At 24.1% G+C, this 21,470-nt stretch overlaps 3 protein-coding genes across 5 annotated transcripts; 2 read left to right on the top strand and 1 right to left on the bottom strand.

The window, feature by feature from the left end:
• The first annotated feature begins 573 nt into the window (after positions 1-573).
• LOC122713265 (eyes absent homolog 4) lies at positions 574-13,176 on the top strand. 3 transcript variants are annotated; one of them, XM_043933551.1, is made up of 9 exons: positions 574-1,353; positions 6,710-6,831; positions 8,746-8,915; positions 9,807-9,990; positions 10,062-10,197; positions 10,939-11,034; positions 11,500-11,765; positions 11,922-12,378; positions 12,509-13,176. In XM_043933551.1, the coding sequence occupies exons 2-9, from the start codon at positions 6,769-6,771 to the stop codon at positions 12,688-12,690; spliced, it is 1,554 nt and encodes a 517-aa protein (XP_043789486.1). In that variant the 5' UTR covers positions 574-1,353; positions 6,710-6,768; the 3' UTR covers positions 12,691-13,176. The 3 variants fall into 3 exon arrangements, with proteins under 3 accessions (XP_043789486.1, XP_043789467.1, XP_043789476.1); XM_043933532.1 differs by having other exon boundaries at positions 575-1,353; positions 8,750-8,915; XM_043933541.1 differs by having other exon boundaries at positions 575-1,353; positions 8,750-8,915; positions 10,939-11,022.
• Positions 13,177-15,157: 1,981 nt separating this feature from the next.
• LOC122713176 (digestive cysteine proteinase 1) lies at positions 15,158-18,629 on the bottom strand. Its single transcript, XM_043933387.1, has 12 exons — positions 18,372-18,629; positions 17,782-17,830; positions 17,545-17,697; positions 17,301-17,473; positions 17,107-17,211; positions 16,865-17,024; positions 16,594-16,786; positions 16,316-16,533; positions 16,118-16,218; positions 15,906-16,037; positions 15,484-15,673; positions 15,158-15,409 (listed from the first exon to the last, which is right to left on the bottom strand). The coding sequence occupies exons 2-12, from the start codon at positions 17,819-17,821 to the stop codon at positions 15,225-15,227; spliced, it is 1,650 nt and encodes a 549-aa protein (XP_043789322.1). The 5' UTR covers positions 17,822-17,830; positions 18,372-18,629; the 3' UTR covers positions 15,158-15,224.
• Positions 18,630-19,469: 840 nt separating this feature from the next.
• On the top strand, positions 19,470-21,394 carry LOC122713812 (trafficking protein particle complex subunit 2-like protein). The gene is made up of 7 exons (XM_043934594.1): positions 19,470-19,756; positions 19,922-20,048; positions 20,555-20,595; positions 20,724-20,896; positions 20,969-21,056; positions 21,114-21,193; positions 21,273-21,394. The coding sequence occupies exons 1-7, from the start codon at positions 19,718-19,720 to the stop codon at positions 21,322-21,324; spliced, it is 600 nt and encodes a 199-aa protein (XP_043790529.1). The 5' UTR covers positions 19,470-19,717; the 3' UTR covers positions 21,325-21,394.
• Positions 21,395-21,470: the final 76 nt, after the last annotated feature.

Below are 21,470 nucleotides of genomic sequence, written 5' to 3' on the forward strand. Positions count from 1 at the left end.
ATGAACATTCGTTGTCGCATCACATTTCCCGGCACGTAGATTCAAAAACCTGTCTCATTTGAAAAAAGACGTTAAATCGAAAATAATCGTATACATCAAACGCTGTCGAATAATGTAACCGAATGCAATCTCTACAGAGGTCACCACTAATTGTCAGTACTATGGTAACGATCTTTGGCACGTGGAGACCTCTTCACGGATTAAAATCTTTCACCATGCATTAGAAACGACCACTTTGGACCGCGCGTATTCCACCATTAATTCGTTAACCCCGTGCTGTGCATTCCTTCGCGGTTATCAAGATCGTGAACATAGACTACCTTAATAATTATTCTACGATGGACTTCTTCCTTGTACGGGCTGTAAACGAAAAAAGCTGTGGGTCTGTCAGTCGAGAGCGATTCATAAAAACGAACGGTGACAGGAGGTGACAATTATTCGAATAAGGGGGTAACCTGATTGTGTCTTTCTTCGTCTATCATCTAGATCCGTTCTTTGTTGTTTCTTTTCTTTGTCTGACAATCGAGTGGCCAAGCGAGTTGCTATTAGCCTCTCTCATTCTAATTAACGAGCGACCTGTACGCGTCCGACCAACGAAACGAGACAACGAATAGAGCTACTAACGGTAGAATGAAGATGGAGGATAAAACTGAGAGAGGAGATGAACAGGGAAGAAGGATGCTAAACGAGCCGGCCAACCACGTGACTATCGGGCGGGGGTGGCAGGCGACATTTCGCATGCTCAGAACTCCACAGGCTGCAGCATATCGCACACCGAGCCGATACGCTTCGCAGGGAAACAATAGTGTTAACGTTTGTGATATAAAAAATTTATCAAAAGAGTCTGAAAAAACGCGTATCGAGTGGATGTAACCTCGAAAAAGATCGACTACTGCTTTTCGTTTTGACCAATTGCCTCGAAACATACATACTATCCACGGATTCCATGGTTTCACCCTTCGCGCGGTACACGGATAAAACTGTTTGGGAGATGTTTTCTCGCGAGATCATCGACCAAACTCTTTCAATTGCATTACACTTGTAGTTTCTTTCGTGGAGTGAATTTTTGGATGGATTTTTGTTGATCAAAAAATTATTTCGCGTATTGGAAATAGTCGATTGATAGTGCATCCGTCGGTTGTCATGATGTTCTCGTGGTCGTGGAAAGTGCGAGAAAAGTGAGAGGTTGTGTGCTTAAACCCCAAGTGCATTACGTACACGCATACATACAATATAAGCAAAAGGATGACGATGCTACTATTAGGAGAGAACCGAATACAGCTTCCTTGATCTACGAATAATTTGCGGCGAAGCACCCTCGTTCTTGGTCCATGCTTTAACACCGGATACAAGGTTTGAATTAATATATATTTATTATATAATTTATTATTAATTTGTTTTACTAATGATGTCATTTTCACATTTAAAATAAAAATTAATAATTTTGTAAATTGCATAATTATATTTATATAGAATAATTATATTTATATTATTATGTAACGTGTAAGTCTTTATAACTTATAACTTCATTCAAATGCAAATAAAGAAAATTTTATAGAACATAATATACAAAAATTACATAAAGTAAAAATTAATTAAATCATTCATTAACTATAAAATTATTTTAGATTAAGATAAAAAAATTAAATTTAATTTATAAGAATTTCCTTTTTAAAAATATTAGAAATAGTGAATAAAATAAACGGAAACAATGATTAAATGAATTTGTTGATCGAATGCCACGTGGGAAGCGCAATTCTCTTTGCTTTATATTTATCCATTCCCTAACTTATTAGTTGTACGGGAGTCACACGCTACATGGATATATTTTTGCACATATATGTATATACAGAAATGCATCCATAATCACACTCACATGTGTAAATGTCATTATCAATTGAGCATGCGTGACTTATGCATCTCATTCGGCTCGTTACCAGTAATGTATTTTAATTGGTCAACCGCTGCATAGTGCCAAGTACTTAATCCGTAGTACTGAAAAACCGAGTGAAATTTTTATTCTATGAAAATGTTCTCATACAAAAAATAATAAAGAAATATTAATCTCAAGAAGTCATTATTCGAAATAAATTTATTGATGATGAATAAAATATTTTGAAACGAATTCGTGATTTCTATGTTGTGTTTTATATTTAGAGGTTAAAGAAAAAGAAATGACGAAGGAAAACCAGGGAATTCTGGGACGAAGGAGAAGCTTTTGTCTTGGTCTCGTAGTGTAACCATCCCTTCCTTATTTTTCTTCTTTCCTCCTTTCAAATGTAAGCTGACCGCGGCTGTTGTGGACACGAGTGTCGTGCACGAGAAACTTCTGGCCGCACATTCCTCTTTTTCTATCCTACTTTCGTTTCGTTGCGTTTCTTTGACGGCTGACGGACAGCGGCAAGGCAAACAACTCAACTGCGATAAACATTTCGGTGCACGTTTTATTTAGATAAACCCGAACGTTTTTCTAAGGACTTTCGTGCCTTTTCAAGAAAATAAATAATAACGTAATTTCGAATAACACGTTGACGATACAATAAACAGGATATTTAGAATATCATTGTGTATGTATATGTATGTGCTTATAGATAAAAATGGACTTTATAAATAAAACGGAATACATTTCATTTTATTTATAAAGTATTATATTTATTCACAAATATTAAATAAAAGAAAATGTTATATAAAAAATTTTATTTTTGACTATATTGCTAATTTTATGAAATATTACTTTGATTAAATAAATTATTCATATTAATTCTTTTCTTAACCTACAAAATTCGTCTCTTAATGTACTATGGTATTTAATTCTAATAAAAGCTTAGCTTTATAATATATACAAGATAAATGAAATCTATTTTTCGGTTATTACTATATATAAATTATCTTACTACTAAATATAAATTTATAAGCTAAATTTTCTTAAATATATATTTTATTAAATACTATATATTATACTTTGTAAATCATTAATTAAATTCTATACAAAAATTATTTGTTAAAATCAATTCATACAATTTCTACTGAAATCCATTGAGATAAAAATCAAATTTTTGATTTGAGAAATGAATGGTTATAGTTATATTCGCTGTTAGTTAAAAGCAACAGTTTTTCATCGATCAATCATGGTACAATGTTTAACGGGAGGGAATTCGGATGCGTTTAACGCGTGTTTTTCTCTTTCGCGTTTTTCCGGTATCATTCGATACAAAAGAAAAAAACGACGCGACGAAATACAGTGATCGTTTAATATCGCGCACGCACTGTCCATTGTTTCGAACGATTAAATCGGCTATTTTTTTTTTCGACTTTCAACGTTCGAGAACGCGTATATGTATTACGTTTCCGAGAAGAAAAATCGAGCGAGTCCTCTGCCTGTTGTTCAAACACATGGCTGCACGCTAATTGATTCATCGTCGTGTTCCAGTGAGCGACGTAACTTCCAACCGACGCGATGCATGCATCACAGGGAAACAATTGCTTTCATACTCTTACAAACGTGTATATATACATATATATATATATATATATATATATATATATATATATTTACATATATGTACAATATATATTATACATATATAGAGGATCGTGTATGATGTGCGATTGTTCGTATTTTTCTCGAAACGATCGTTCCATTGACAATGATTTATTCAATTACAAACACCCGAGAGAAAATATTTGTTCGTACTCGTGGAGAATACTACTGCCCCCGCATTGGAGAACGAGTAATTAATCATATATCACTCTACTTAGAATCGATTTGTTTGCAGAATCATAATTTAATATGATCCTTTTTTTCTCTTTGTTATCTATCAATCTAATTAAAGATTTCTGACTTTCTTATGTCATCAATATAAAAAATTTCATAGCAATATTAATTGTGTTATCGATCGATACAATAATATTTACAATTAAAATATATATTTAAATGAACTATATTTATAAGTTGATTTTATTATTGATTTTTATAGGAGGATTTTTATAGGATTTTATTATTGATTTTTATAGATAGGAGAAGAATTTAATATGGTATATTTTTATTTTATTTAATATAAAGAAAGAAAATAAATTTTTAAATTCTTCTTCCTCAAATTTTTTCCTTCTTTTTTATTATATTTTCAAAAAATTTGTTCAATTAAATATTGTATATTTATTTATTTATTTTTGTTATTTGATTTTATGAAAATATTTGAAACATATTTTTGGAATATTTTTTATTATTACGAATTATTTTTCTCTGATTATTTTTAAAATTAATAATTTATTGAATAATTATGAAAAGCTTTTTTTTAATTTTAATTAAATCATCAAAATTTATAAAAACTATATTATTTTATTATTATTTTATTATATTATAATTGAAAGAAGTTGATTTTTTTTAAATTTCTTTTTCTATATGATATACTTTTTTATATAATTACAACCCTTTTTGCTGTAGGTAATCTAAGGAACTGCAAAGCACTGTTAGTTTGTTGAATTTTATCAATGGTAAACAGTTTTGAAATCCTGTTCCGCTTGGTGAATGACAATTTATAAATCACAAGTTCAGTGCCCTTTTATATGTGTATCATTAAAAAATCGATATCGAAAACTTATTTTAATCGAATCAATCGACATTTTTTATTTAAATTAAAATTAAAATTCAATATTGAAGTTATACAGATTATGTCATTAATAACATCTGGAAAACTGACAATGCTAAATTTTAATAAAAAAGTTACGATTAGATAAGAAAAAGAATTAAAATATAAATTTTTGTCATTCAAATTTTTAATTTGAAAAAACTAATAAATTTCTCAACCTATAATTATCAAAAATTCAATATTTCAAAATTCAATATCGATCATTATTCGATTTTCAGAAACTTAATCTCTATTTTATGCAGAAAAGTCTTTCAAATTATTCAAAAATAAAACAAATGAAAAACTAATGAAAAAGATATCTGCTTTCGGTTTTCTATCTATGCCCAAGAACAAAAGATATTTTAGAATAAAGTAATTTAAAAACAAAAAGTTTTTGAAATTTTTTCTAAAAAAAATTGATGAAATTTTTCAAAATAGATTCTGTGATAAAAAGAGGGATAGAAATAGAGACAGAAAAGAAGAGAAAGAGAAAAGGATCTATCCATAAATAAATCGGAATTTAATCTCGCGGATGCGGTGTATCATTACGATATCGTCGTCAGTGTGAAAGCGCCCTTATGCAAGAGAGTCTCTTTTTCGCAATATATATAGTGCATTACGAAGTATATAAACGCGAATAAGGGCGGAGCACAGACAGATATAGCGACTTGGCAACATAAAGAATACATAATGTAAAACATCGTGAAAGGAAGTTTCATTGGCTGCTCTCTAAGGTTCTTGGTGTACGCCTACCCATCTAGTCACTCCACCTCTTCGACACGCAATTGGCAGACAATAACGAAACTGCCCGTTTCGTATACATTAACTCTTTTCTTGTCAACCGGAACGATGGAACCGAAGAATCACGTGGTTATCGATATCGATTTTAATGAATCTTTTTCAAATGAATTTGATTTTTTTTTTTTTTTTGTAAAAAAAATTGGATTCTTTGATTTTTTAGGGACAAATTTATCAAAATAAAAAAATAGATAATTTTTTTTGTTTTGTGAGAAAGATATATACATATCTTATATTTCATTCCTTAGTATTATAATCGCCAAAACATTAAAATTTGTAAAATAAAGATATTTTAAAAGTTTGCATTTTTAAAAATAAAAAAATTAAAGAATTTTATAATTTAAATATATTTTTTATATTTAATATCTAATTTTATATCTTCGAATATTGATTTATTACGAAGTTCTTTAATTTATAATATTATTTAAGATTACCAAAATATTTATCCGCACTGAAAATTTTGAAAATAGTAGATTATTTTAAAAGATTTGACAAACATTATAAGAATTATCATTTTGCACGTGTAAAACAAACGAATGTGATAGATTCGAAATTCCACACTGGGAAAATTTCATGAAAGTATGATCTACTCATTAATATGCAAATAAGATTGATATGTTATCAGGAATGTCTATCACTCATAATACTATATCGATAAATATCGCTAAGAGACAACTAAAAAACTATTTTTTATTAATTGCAGTTATAAAATAATATGAACAAAAAGAAATATCTATATTTATAATATTTTAAAAATTAAAACATCTTTATTTTTTAAATGAAGAGAAATGTTTACAAAAATGGAAGATTTAGAAATTTAAATTATATATACAGTCTTTCTTTATGATTAATTAAGCTATTTTATCAACAAATTTTATGATTAATTGATCATAATATGGTTAATCGATCATTTATTCGATGATTAAGAAATTCAATATTTTGAAATTTTATATATAATAAATGAAATTTTAAAACTTAAAATCTAAAAATAATAATATAATGATCAATTATAGAATCTTGAGATGGTCAACTTTCTTCACATTTCATTAGAATTAATCAATTCAAACTAAAAAATAAATCAATAATGAGTTTTGAAACTTTTACTTCTGTTTCTAATATAAAAAAATTTTCCTAAATTAATAATATTTCTAACAGATAATAAATTATTATATATAATTCACTATTTTAAATTATTATTTCTTATCTTTATTTAAAATAAAATATACTTAAATCTAATTCTCAATCATCATACTAAATCGCAACTTTATTCTCTTTTCCTTCAGGCAGAGTGATATGTTAACCGAAGACAATGATCCAACGAAACCAGCAGGCGTTTTAGATAATGCTGGCAACGTGTCATCGTCGACAGAGGCCTCGGTACAGCATCCTCGAGCCGCAAACAATGGTAAATAAAGCTCCTCCATTCCGGGTCCATTTAAAAGGCTACCCTTTTAAAGGTCCGTTTACAAATCATCCCTATTTCTCTTTCTCTTTATTGATTAATCAATTTATTTATTTATTTATTTATTTTCACACACATATATAAAATTTTTATTGATCGATTCATTTATTTATTTTTTTTTCATATTTTTTTCACACATACATGTATAAAATTTTTATCAATTCATTTATTTTTTTTTTTTTTCATATTTTTTACACACACACACATATATACACAAAATTACAACCATGAAAAAAATCTTTCATGAAAAGAATTGCAAAATTTGTGTTTGTAAGGTAGCAGCGCGCAATGATAACCGAAACCTTCAATAAAACGGTTTAAATTCAACGTTTCGAAAAGGCTTCCGTCTGTATTTCCCGCTTCCCTTTTGAACGTATATATTGCCAGTCGATTGAATTAAAACGAGATACCTGGTCGTTGATGGTATGCCGCACTGTTCTTCACTTTTATAAAACTTTGATATAAAATGGTTTTTGTAATGGACTGTTCGTGCTTTTATAACATCACTAATTGTTTGTGTAATTAATTACGCGATGCAGTTCGAATTGAAACGAAATATTCTCATCACAATGATAATGGCTATTACTGATTTTTTTCGATCATATAAAGAGTTTTCACTATGTTAATCCTTTCAAAACAGATTTTTTTTTTAGTGATATTATAATAATAGTATTATATAGTAATAATAGTAATAGTAATGGTATTATAATATAATGTATATATTATAGTAGTATATAATAGTATAAGTAATATAATAATATAATATAATATATAAAAAGTTAAATTTCTAAAATGATATATATAATGATAAGATATGATAAATATGGAATATCTGCAAGTAAAATGTCTCAAACTTATTAAAGTCACAATGAGAATGTTAATATTTCACGTTATTTAAAAAAAAAATTCGTTCGTTGTTACTAAATATGTTTCTCCGCATTTCTTCATATTTATTCACTTTTCTATTTTATTTTATTTATTATTGATAAAAAAAGGATTGTTTGCTGTTAGTTTTAAGCAATAAACTTCTATTTTAGACAATATCAACAAGAAATAAGAAACATAGATCAAATATTTCTTCAGTTTTATTGTTAGGAATAAATATAGTAATATATAATCTTGAAATCAAAACAGAATCCTTTCTGTGTATATTCTGTATATATAAAATATTTTAATTTTATTTAATAATTTCATTTCATTTAAAATTCAACAAATTAGGAAATACAAGTGTGATCGAATAGCGCAGTTTAATTTTTTATTTTAAAGTTATTTTTCCTTTTTTAAAAAATTTTAGAATTCTTTATTAAAAAGAAAGATTTTTTCTAGTTCAATGTGATGGAAAAATTATTTTGAAATTTTGAACTTTTCGTGACTAAACAATAGTAAAAATTGATTGTAATTGATTATAAATCGAATCGTTTCATAAATTTTAAATGAATTTTACTTGTGCAAAATATTTAATTTTTTTCATTTATTTTTTTATTATTTCATTTCACTTACAATGGTATTTGATAGATACATTAAATTATCAATATCATGTAATATTTCAGTACTACAATAAATTTCAATACTATTATATAATATATTCACTATTATATTAATAGAATATATTCACTATAATAAATTATTAATTTATAAGAACAACAATATTATCAACTTGACTTTTTAAAATTATAGAATCAATTCAAATAGAAAAAACTAAAATTTCTTATTTTTAATGAAAAAAACTGAACGAATTTAGTTATAATAGAATGTTCAAAAATATTTTTTCTATGTTTCTTAATGTTGTAATAATACAATAATATCGAACATATTTTAACCAAAAACACGTGAACGTGAATCGTTTTGCTCATACTGGCAGAGACAGAAGTCAAAAACGAGGTGCAAGATTGTCCCGAAACCGACAGCGTGCCCAGCGGAGAATTATATATCGATGAGAATGCAGAGGAAAAGGAACAAGAATATCCGGATTCTATGGAAAAGGCAGATTACAGTTCGTTGTACGGAGCCAATCAATATTATAACAGGCACGTATTTCTCATGAACTATATATATTCTTTTTCTTGAAATTATTCTGATTTTTAATAATAAAAAATCATATTATATTGCAATATTCAAATAGAAAGAAACTGACGATCAATTTATTTCTTCGAATCTTTGTTTATAACTTCGATTATAAAATATATAGATATACTTAAGTTCTATAAGTATATTATTTTATATTATAAATATTTTATATTATCAGATTGAATAATTGTTATAGAACTTAATAATATTTATTAGAAACATTTTTTTTGTTAAAGATTAATTATGATAAATTATTTCATAAAATAATAAAAATGAACATATTATAGGTTCAGAACCATTTTTGCTTTGAAAGATAAAATAACAAACGTCTACAAATATCTACTCTCTTTTTCTTATATGATTCATATAGAATTTATTTCTTGCTAAATACACACTTTTATGTCAATTTCTTAATTCTCACGAAACTCAAATTTCAATAGCTTTGCTTTAAAAAATATTCGACGTTAAAAATTTAATATATGTCAACAAAAATTTACATTTATCTTAAAAAGAAAGAAAAAAAAAAAAGAAATTCCGAAGTTTTTTATAATACATATTTTTATTTGCTATATTATGTTATGTATGTTCCATATATGCTTATCTATACATATATTTATCTATTATATTATAATATTATATATTATAATTTATTCATTTTTAAAATATTTTTTTAACATTTCATTATTTTCCTATATTCTACATTATATATTATTAAAAAATTTCATTACTTTATATCTTCATGTTCCTAACCTTTATGCTACGTATCTCACTGAATTATTAATACTTATGTAATCCTTTAGCTACTAAACATTAATAAATGTACATTTAACATAGAAACTTTATGCCGTTAGTTTATACAACTCGCCACCCTATGGGTCAACCACAACTGGAAAAAACACCTCAAGCTTGCAAAGTTCTTACCTGACCTCGTACACAACGCCAAGCTCCATGACTCAATACTCGTCTTACGCCACGTACAATAGCGGCACCACAAATTTTCCTAATGTGGCTCAAAATATATCACCATCTTCACAGGTATTAAAAACTCTGAAGTTTATTTTATTTATTATTTTCCAACGTTATCATTTGTTTTTATGATTTTTCAGAAGTTAGATTACAGCGCCTATAGTAGCAGTTTATATGGAAATGACAGGGTACCATTACAGTATTCCGGATATTATCCTATGCACAGTTACCATGCAACACCCACCTCATTTAACATTGGAAACTTAAATTTTGCTGGTAACGTTCCTTTGGTTTTTTTTTTAATTTTTGATTAGTTATATTCTTGTGGAATAAATTCCGAGATGAAAATTTCACTTTAATAAAACCGAAATTAATTCCAATTATTATTTCTATATTGCATGAGAATTGTTGAATTTCCTCTTTGTATTACATCATACAAAGTGATTCATTAGAAATAGAATTGTTTTCTGATTGTATTACTTGCTGAAAAGACAAATGAATATTAATTATAATATTAAATATTACAATATTGTATAAATACAACATTAAAAAAATAATTATAAATCTTATTATTTTTTAAATTATTTTTTAAATTATTAATTGTAAATCTTATTGCTAATTATTTTATACTGTTATTTATAAATTGTAAATATATTAATAAGAAGAAAAAGTACAAGTTTCATAGAAAGAGTTATTTATGTGTAAAAATTTTTTAAGGATAAACTTTAAACTTCATTAAACTTCATTAAATCTTCTTAATTAAAATTTTTCTTGTTAAATTAAACAATTTGATGTTAGTAAATATTGTTTTTTGACTTATAAATAATTTTTATTTTTTTAATTTATTTAAAAAAATTTATAATTTATATGTTTATTTCATATTTCAAAAATAATAAGAATGTTTTTATTTCCAATTTCCATTTATATAGAAATATTTTGTTGTATTTTATATATTATAACAGTTACGATTTATTTTCAATTATGATTTATAATAACGATTTCCTTCTTTGTAAAAAGATTCAACAAAATCTGCACTTACGTTGGACGCAACAACTCACGATGCTAGCGATCTTACCGCACGAGAAACCGCAAACATCGAAGGTAACACGATTCGTACGTGTGATTTTATATCTCTATTTTTTGCGTCGTTATCTTCTCCTTGAATGTTGCAACTTTAAAGAATAACTAATAAAATAAATTATAAAAAAAAATTTAGAATGATATTTCAGAAATTATATCTTAGAATAAAAGAGATCTTAAAATTATAAAATTATTAATATTCAAATAACAGCAATAAATAATAAGTATATAGATATTCAAAAAAATAGTTTTTGCGATCATAGATTGTACTTGTGATTACGCAAATGATTGTATGTCTTTCTTATTTTCTTATGTTAAATTTCTCGTAATAATAAATTTCTTAATAATAATTTAAAAATAATTTGTTTTACGTATTTTTTTTATTATATGAACAATATAAATATTTATACTTATTTTTTTTTAGAATGAAAAATATAAAAATACATACTTATTAAAAAAGAATATGTGACATAATATTATTCTATGAATATGTTTCAGGAACGACAGCGAAACCTTGTAGACGCGGAAGACGCCAAAGCGGAAGTGGAAATAGTATAGGTTCTGCGGACACGACAGAAGCCGGTCCTGACCGGATATTCATTTGGGATCTAGATGAAACCATAGTTGTATTTCACTCTCTACTTACTGGACAATTTGCAACGAAGCACCGTAAGGATCCGGCTCTTCTGGCCCAAGTGGCATATAGAATGGAGGAGATGATATTTAATTTGGCCGATACTCACTTTTTTTTCAATGATGTCGAGGTATTTCTTCGAACATATATTTTCATTATTTCATGGAGAATTAAAATACTTTAATTAAAAAATAATAAATCTTTTTTATTAATTATTATTTATTAAATTGCATTATTTTTGTATAATTTATATCTTTGACAATAACTTTTTTGGTTTAACTTTTAGGACTGTGATCAAGTGCACATCGATGATGTATCATCAGATGATAATGGACAAGATTTATCTTCTTATAATTTTGCCAATGATGGTTTCCAATGTGCGTCTACAAACAATGGTATTTGCTTGGCTTCTGGTGTAAGAGGTGGTGTTGATTGGATGCGAAAACTAGCCTTTCGTTATCGAAAAATTAAAGAAATCTATAATAATTATCGAAATAATGTTGGCGGTTTGTTGGGTGCTGCGAAACAAGAACAATGGTTGCAACTTCGTTCAGAGATCGAAGTATTGACTGATAATTGGCTAACGTCTGCTGTAAAATGTCTGAGTCTTATAAATAAAAGAAGTGACTGCATTAACATTCTAGTCACTACCACACAATTAGTACCAGCTTTATCGAAAGTATTACTTTTTGGAATTGGTGGAATATTTCCAATTGAGAATATTTATTCTGCTTCAAAAATTGGTAAGTTCTATAAAAATATTTAAGTATTTAGCTTAAAATATTTATTATATTTATGATTTAAATTGATATATAATTGTTATTAATTATATTATTTATGTAATAAAAGTTGTATAAGTAATATATATTTTAGGAAAAGAAAGTTGCTTTGGAAGAGTAGTCGCGCGATTTGGTCGAAGATGTACGTATGTGGTAATAGGCGATGATACTGACGAAGAAACGGCAGCACGTGCCCACAATTTTCCATTTTGGAGAATAAGTAGTCATTCGGATACACAGTCATTGTATAACGCCTTAGAAATGGGATTTCTTTAAACAAAATACATTTATAAAAAAAGTAGGGTTAAGAAGAATGGAAAGTTTCAAAATATGTCTAAAATGAGAAATATCTTAGTTCGTTAAATGGCAACTTATATAAAATATTTCTATATTCTCTACTATCGATAATGAAAGTAAAAAAAAAAAAAAAAAAAAAAAAAGTAAAAAGAAACGTTTTTATCAAGTGAACATTTTAAACATTCCTACTATATCGATCGTAAATTGAGGATCGATTGTTTCTCAAGATCGCCATATACGATTATCGATCATAGTTATTTATCGATCGTCAAATGCGACCGATCGGAGCAGGGTCCACAAGTGATATACAATGAAAGTAAAAGAAAAAGACAAAAGTGAAAATTAGAGAATTATATATAATATTAATATTTCTAATTAATTCCTGCACGTTTTCGACCGTGAAAATTAATTTGTTGAAAACTGTATTATCGTGTACTTAAACATGTTGCTCTACAAATGTACGTATAAAAATTAAAGTGGTCGAAAAAAATTAAATCTGTAAGCAGGATAATGTTACATGTAATATTCATTAGTTATGTAATATTTTGATCGCTGTATATTTCGAAATCTTACGGAAATTTTATATGAATATTGTGATACAGTTTAATCCAATTATTTAATTATAGTATGATCCCAGTAAATGTAATAATATTGATACTTTTTGACATAGTAATTCGTGAAAAGTATAGTCATTGTTTTATTAGTTTCATTATATAAGAATATTTGACTGAAATATTGTGCATCTTTAACATTTATTTCTTCACATATATTACATATAAGAATATTTGTTTCAATCTATTTCGAATTATCTTTAATCAGAAATAGCACATATACATCGCGTGTAAAATTTTAGTATCATTAAAGTTTTTAATTTTATGATAATATTAAAGATAGTTAAGTAATATTTTTAAAATATATAAAGTTATATTGTATACTTGCAATCTTAATTCATAAAAAGGAGAGATATAATTTGAACCAAAGTTAATGCCATTATAAAATAATTATAAAATTTATCTTTCTCTCCTTTTTATATATATATATATATATATATATATATATATATATATATATATATATCTTATATTAATTAAGAGTACATTTGTGAAAGAAAAAAAAAACAAACATAAAAATATTTTGCATATATGAGTTTAAAAAATTTTTTTCCGTGTATTAATTTATGATACAATATTGTGTCAATTTTTTTATCAAATATATAATAATAATGCCGTTATATGAAGATTATCTATCGCTTCATAATATAATAATTGAAAATTTACTCTTAAAATTATAATATCGTATAAAATATGATTTAATCGACCGAACAGCACAAAATTGCACAAGTTATAAAGAATTGAAAACGTAACGAAAACTACTTTTTAATATGTAATATGCAATATGAATTTTTGATTGAAAATGATGTGAGTATTAGATTTAAAACACAAGACGATGAAGATTATATTAAATAATGGAATTCATTAAAAATTAACTTTTTTAAAAATATATTCTGAACACAAATGTTTCATCTTTTAAATGTATTATTTATGTTTTTTGAAAAATTAATTTTCTTAAGTAAATGTATTATTATGTTAAATCAATAATGTATTACACTGATCAATTATGATAAATCTAAATGAAATCTAAATAGATTGATGATAAAAGAAATGATATAATATTATCATGTAAAAGTTTTCATACAATCGAAAAATTAATTAAATTATATTTTTATGTTTTAAACATTTTCAATTTGATTTATGTAATAATTCTTTCAATTATATCTTAAAAAATATTCAATTCTATATTATATTGAACGCACAGTAATGTAACTCTTTCAGTATATACCTATATAATTATTTTATATTTAGAAAATTGTATTACGTAAACTGTGCCTATTGAAATTACATATATTTTTGTAAGTAATTGTTATTATAATTCCGGCATCAGGCTTTCCAACACATAAGCAATAGTTTAACATTAATATTATAAAATTGTTTGTGTATAATTTTATCTATTTTTTGTAATACTTTTCAAATGAGAACATGACATTGTTTAATTACGTAGCTCTTTATGTTCTTTTATGCTTTTTATAACAAGTAAATATTATTTTGCGAATTAACAAATTGCAATTGTGTATTTACATTGTATAAAATTTTAATCCAAAATTTATGGTATTTTTACATTATTTGTTATTAAACCATTTTAGTAATAGAAACAAAGAAAACAAAAATTATAAAACCGCTTTTAAATACTAAAGATTTTTAATAAAAATCATTTTGTTTATGTTTAAATAATATTAATTCATATACATATAAACGTTTTAAAATTTCATATTATTCAAATAACATATACTTTGAACAATTTATTTTTTTATATTTATAGCATACATTTATATTTCTAAATAATTATATCAATTTTTAAATATCATATTTAAAAAAAAAATATAAACCTGTGATTTTTAAAAACTTTTTTCATATACTTTTACATTAAAAACATAAAAATAATATTGGTTATTTTTTTTACATGGTAACATATGTTGGAGTTGTTAATACACCACAATTATTTTTTTCTTGAGACATAAGAATATATCCGTCGTTACCCCAGTAATTTGACCATGAATTTTTGATTAACCAATAATCCTTTCCATTTATTTTGCCATAGCCGACAGCTAAAACTGCATGATCTAGCGACTCTTCTGTATTACCTTATAAGCAAGATTTTTTTATATTTTATTATTTTTGATAAAGTATCTATTTAGAAAATGTTATATTTACTTACCACAAGTTGGTTCATAATATATTCCATGAGAATAAAATGAAAATGTTTTATGCGATGCATCGATTGCAACTGAAATTGGACCATGCTTTGCAATAGCAATTTTTAAAGCATTAGCATCGCCTGATGTTACGTTTACATAACCAGTAATTTTTGCTATCATTGAAATATTATTTACATGACAATAACCATCCTAAACAGATAAATAATCGAAAATAATTTTCAAAATTTTTTAATTAAGATAATTAATTTTTTAAGTTATTAAATTTTTAAATTAATTTAAGATTTTATTAAAATAGATAAGAAATATAGATCGTTATAGATAAGAAATATATCATTAAGATAATGAAAAATTTATTTATCTTTAATTATATATATCTATGTTGATGTTGTCTGTAAAATAGTTGTATTTAAAATCTATTTACTTGTCCAAGATAACCACCATATTCATCTTCTGTAGGCAAACCTCCATGCTTCATGATCCATTGGTACGATCTAAAATCTTCACCACCATCACAGCCATTGTTTCCAAAACCCCATGAACAATCAATAAGTGCCTATAATCATGGAATATCATAATAAAATATTTTTTTTATTTATAATATGTCATGTTTAATTATATTTTAAGTTTTTTTACCTGTTGAGACAAACGCACTAATTTACCGTACTTCATAAAATACGCGCCTTCAACTGCACCAGTTGTGCCAAAACTCCAACAAGATCCACAAACAGACTGATCTATTTAATTGAAAAAATTTTTATTGGTTTGAAACATTGAACATTTTTTTAATTAAAATATCTTATATAATTTTTTTTTAAAAAATAAGATACAAACCTTTAACAGGAGTAACAGCACCATAGAGCCTCCAATCTAAGTTATCTGGGATACTTGCTATTTCTTGTTCAACATTATAAGGAAAAAGTTGTCCTCCATTGTAACCTTTACTATATTGTTTGCCACGTAAAGCTTTTAATTCTAACTCAGTATGATCTACCAAATGATTAACATTTAATTGGTAGCCTTTATTAGCTCGATTAATTGAATGTATAAATCTACAAATATTTTAAATCAATTACATAATTTGTGATATATATATATATATATATATTTACCTTAAATTTTGTCTAAATACTTCTTTACGCATCAGTTGATCTGTATGATTCTTATATTTTTTGTTATGAATTTTTTTAAAATCTTCAAATGCCTCATTTACATGTGTGTCATAATTATGAACAAATTCATGCATAGGATTAAATGTATATATATGTTTGTCTCCAGGTCCAGGAAAACCAATACATGTCATATCTATTTATAGTATATATTTCATAATTAAAATATATTTAAATGAAATTTATGTTAACAAATGAAAAGAATTTTAATTACTTGTTGTAATTTCAAATACTTCTGAGCTAGGTATATCAGATGAGTACCAATCATAATCTAAATAGTAATGATCATAGTGAGAGCCCAAAAGACTATTAAATCCTCTCATTTCATACCTCATAGGAATTGGTTCTTTAAAATTAGGTAAATGTGGAGATTTCTGTAATTAATTTTAAAATTAGATATATTCAATTAATAAAAATAAATGATAAAAATATATAAAGATAAAGAAATATAATTACCTTATATCTTATCCAAAGAGTATACTTATTTATCTTTTCATCAATCTGTTGTTCCAATCTCCATTTTTCACATAATAATCCATTAACTATTTCCTCTCCAATACACTAAATAAAATTTAATTTTATACTATTACTAATTACTAAGTACTAATTAAATTTAAATATAAAGAAAAAAATGAAAAATATTATTTTACCTGCATACTAGTAGTATCTGGTATAATAACTTGAGGTTGTATTTTTATTTCTTTAGTACCATTTACTTCAAGACATGTTTCTTCATTGATAGCGGACTCTGTGGTAATTGGAGCAATTTTTATACTTTTTCCATATTCTCCTTTGTGAGACAATTGGAAAGTTTTCACCATTCCTAATTGATATATTTAATCAATTTTATTATTTAAAAAAATATCCATTCATATTAATATATATCTAAATTACCTCCATAATAATCAATTCTACTAGATCCACGTGTGCCATCATACCATGCATAAAATGGTTCACGGATTTCTGCATATGGAATATATAAAGTTCCTTTTACTGTATAAGTCTTGCTAAATGTTGGAGATTCTATAGCCACAATGTAAGACACTCCTGATAAAAACAATGATTATTTATATTTTCTAATATAATTTTATAATAGAAATTAAACAAAGAAATTTAAAATCATTATCTTACCTAACAATAATAATATAAAAGTATATGTAAAAATATACATTTTTATTTTCTGTAAAAAAATAAAAATATTGTTAATTAGACATTTGATATTTTATAATTTTATTAACATTATGATTTATATTAGATACTATTGATTAAATTATTACTAATAATAAATAAACAATTTAATTTAGTTAGGGACTATTATGAAAAAAAAATTATTTGTCAAATGATCACTTTTTATATTAAAATAATTTTTACAAATTTTATAAAATATTTTATAAAATAATATTTTTTAATATTAATTATAATTTTAAAAAATATTTAAAAAATAATTTAAATAGTTGAAATATGTAATTTAAAAAATAAATATACAAAATTTCTAATTACTATTAGTAATTAGAATTAAAAACAATCGTTTTATAAATTATAAAGAATATTTTATATTTTTATAAATATTTAAAATATGTTTCTTTAATAAAATAAAAAAAATTCATTTTTATAAGTTCAAGAATTTAATTAAATTAATTATTAGATTTAAATAAGAAAGTAAATATCCAAAAAAAAAAAGAAACTGATTAGAAAATGTATAGATCAATCATTCTACTTACTTGCAGTAGTTGATTTTCACGATAAATTTTCTAAATATATTAACTCAATTAAAATATTGAATGATTTTGAAAGAAATTTGTTTAACGGTTAAAGAACTTTTGAATATAATTTTTCCAAAATATTATGATCATCTCAAAGTGTCGAACTTAAACACATACACTTTAATAAAATCTTAGTGACTCAGTTCTCTTCACTGTCGAACTTTATATACGTTCGTAAACTGATAAGAATATTACCATTAAATGAGATGTTTGAGATTTCCTGATTTTTTAAAAATATATTTCTACTATTTCTAGTAATATACTTATTACTCGTTCAATATATATATATATATATGATTCAATCAATATATATATATATATATATATATATATATATGATTTATATAATAACTCTTCATTTAAATTATTTAATTATTTAAAATTAAATATTATATATATTGATTATTACTTTGTAATAATTTTCATATATATATTTCATAAAAAATTTAATGTTTATAATTAATAATTTATTTCATTTTGCATATATCATTAGATTTTATTATAAAATCTCTTATTTTGAATTGCATTTGATTATAGACAATAAGTGATTTAACTTGAGAAAATTATTTTTCATATGAATTTTTATTTTTCATGTTTTACAATAAAGACTAATAATACATAAAATTATATTTATAGATGTAATTAAAATCATATATATATATATATAAACAATATTTTATTTTTTTTTTTTAAAATAAAAAGAAAATATAAAATATTTTAGAAATATTAAGAAAATGATTTAAAAAATATAATTGCGAATATAAAATTGACATTTATACTTATTATTATCTTTAAATTATCTTTAGAATGAGTCAGATTTGTGATTTGAAATTAGAAATACATGAACAATTAATTTTATGACATGAAATGTATCTCAGTTAAAAAAAACTATTTTTTAATAAAAACATAAATTTTGAATTTGTAATTATAATGATATGATACTACGACTGCGCAATACATCGCGGCAATATATGATTTTTTTAAGTTTATTAAATCTTCTAATTAATAACGATTTTCTTGTTAGTTTTGTTTCCTTATATAAGCCAAAGTACTTTGTTAACATATAACTATACACATAAAGCACCGTTTAAAGAGATAGAATATATGTTTTATAGATAAGTAAAGTTTATGTATGTATATCTGCATGTGTAACAACAATTATTTTTAATAAAAAAATTTGTTGTTTATATTAATATTATAATATCTATATATGAAATATTAACATTATGTACATACATATGTTATTATAATAACTACATAACACAGTTGATTGATTGATAAAATATTTAAATATAATTGTTTCGATGTCTCAACGTACAAAAGTCATCAATTTATACAAGACGGTATAAAATATGTATTTCAATTTGATTTTTATTATTAAAAAACGAAATATATTGTTTTAAAATAAAATAGTAATTATAAAATATATAATAAATAACAAAAAATATAATATTTAGATATATCTTTTATTATTATATATATAATAATATTTATATCAATGTTTTTAGCTCTTGTATATGGGTCGAGATTATCCAAGAGGTTATGAATTTTTTAGAAAAAATGTAAGGAAAGTTTTTGAAAAAAATAAAGAAGAACGTGATCCTGAAAAAATTGATAAAATGTTGGCTCATGGTGATTTTGTTATTAAAGAACTAGAAGCTTTATATATGTTACGCAAGTATAGGACATTAAAGAAAAGATATTATGAAAAACCCTAATATATTATATTTATATTATTATATTTGAATATAAAATAAAAATAAAAAATTTATTCAAAACTTTATTTTTCAATTAATTTAATTGTTTTTATTTTAAAAAATTAAGTAGAAATTTTTTATTTTCTTCAAATATTTTATTTTCTTCACATAAAATCTCTTAATGATTTTATTAAGACCATGTAATATTTCATAGTATATTATATAATTAATAATTTTATTAATAAATACATATATATTTTTATAATTAAATCTTAGTATTATGATTGTTAGATATGACAGTATATAATAGTATATAACCTATGAAGTTATGAAGTTTAAACATTATTTATGTGTAAAATAATTCTCAAATATTGCAGTTTTTAATTTGTGTATTAAACATTTTTATATTTTGTTACGGATAATAATGTTTTAAGTTTATAAGACTTATAAATATGGCAGTTTGTGTAGCTGTAATTGGAAAAGACGTAATTATATAGTTTTTCATCTTTTGAGGTTATAGTGAACAAAAAGCTAAAAATAATAATAACTAATAAATGATATAATTAATAATGCACATACTATAATATAAAATATATTTCAAACTTATTTACAGAATTCTCCTAAATATATTAGATGTATAGATGAATCATCAGCATTACAATTTCATTGCAAAGTTCATACATCAATTGATATTATAGAAGAAAAATTAAACGTAGGAAATAAAACTACTATTGATATACGAGATCTATATTTAGGCTTATTATATGCTACAGAAGAATATAAAATGTACATATAATATATATTGTAATTTAAAAATGAATTATATTTTATGCAAAATATTTCACTTTTCAATTGCAGATATGGTTATGTCACAAATACAAAAATCAAATTTATTATTGTATTACATTCATCAAACATATCTCTGAGAGATAATGATGTAAAAGTGGTAAGTTTTTTTCAATTATTTAATATTAAATTTATGATAATGATTTATATTTTACAGATTTTTAAGAAATTACATGCAGCTTATTCTAATGCTGTATGTAATCCATTTTACATTCCAGGTGATCAACTTAATTCCAAGTGAGTTTATGCAACTTGTTATTGTCTTGATTTATGTTGATAATAATAAAATGATAAAAATATATTAAAATTTTTTTAGATCTTTTGATCTAGCAGTAATGGAGATAATGGGTATTATATCACCTTTTTAATTAATTATATTTGAATTTAATATATTGTATATATATTACTAATAGATATAATTAAATTACATAAAAATGATAACAAGACTATATTTATTTTATTTTTTTTTAAATATATTATAATTTTGAAAGAAAAATTAAGAAAATATATTTAA

The sequence above is a fragment of the Apis laboriosa genome, unplaced genomic scaffold (genome assembly GCF_014066325.1).
Source record: "Apis laboriosa isolate Shangri-la unplaced genomic scaffold, ASM1406632v1 scaffold112_cov148, whole genome shotgun sequence".
NCBI classification, from domain to species: domain Eukaryota; kingdom Metazoa; phylum Arthropoda; class Insecta; order Hymenoptera; family Apidae; genus Apis; species Apis laboriosa.

What these genes read in the sequence shown, in the direction of transcription:
- LOC122713265 (XM_043933532.1), top strand. Translation starts at nt 6,720, where the DNA reads ATGTTAACCGAAGACAATGATCCAACGAAACCAGCAGGCGTTTTAGAT. An exon ending in TCCTCGAGCCGCAAACAATG is followed by an intron (nt 6,832 to 8,749) that starts GTAAATAAAGCT and finishes TCATACTGGCAG; the next exon opens with AGACAGAAGTCAAAAACGAG. An exon ending in ATATATCACCATCTTCACAG is followed by an intron (nt 9,991 to 10,061) that starts GTATTAAAAACT and finishes ATGATTTTTCAG; the next exon opens with AAGTTAGATTACAGCGCCTA.
- LOC122713176 (XM_043933387.1), bottom strand. Translation starts at nt 17,821, where the DNA reads ATGTATATTTTTACATATACTTTTATATTATTATTGTTAG. An exon ending in TAGAATTGATTATTATGGAG is followed by an intron (nt 17,474 to 17,544) that starts GTAATTTAGATA and finishes TATATCAATTAG; the next exon opens with GAATGGTGAAAACTTTCCAA. An exon ending in TAGTGCGTTTGTCTCAACAG is followed by an intron (nt 16,038 to 16,117) that starts GTAAAAAAACTT and finishes CCATGATTATAG; the next exon opens with GCACTTATTGATTGTTCATG.
- LOC122713812 (XM_043934594.1), top strand. Translation starts at nt 19,718, where the DNA reads ATGTCTCAACGTACAAAAGTCATCAATTTATACAAGACG. An exon ending in TAAAATGTTGGCTCATGGTG is followed by an intron (nt 20,049 to 20,554) that starts ATTTTGTTATTA and finishes AGTTTATAAGAC; the next exon opens with TTATAAATATGGCAGTTTGT. An exon ending in GGTGATCAACTTAATTCCAA is followed by an intron (nt 21,194 to 21,272) that starts GTGAGTTTATGC and finishes AAATTTTTTTAG; the next exon opens with ATCTTTTGATCTAGCAGTAA.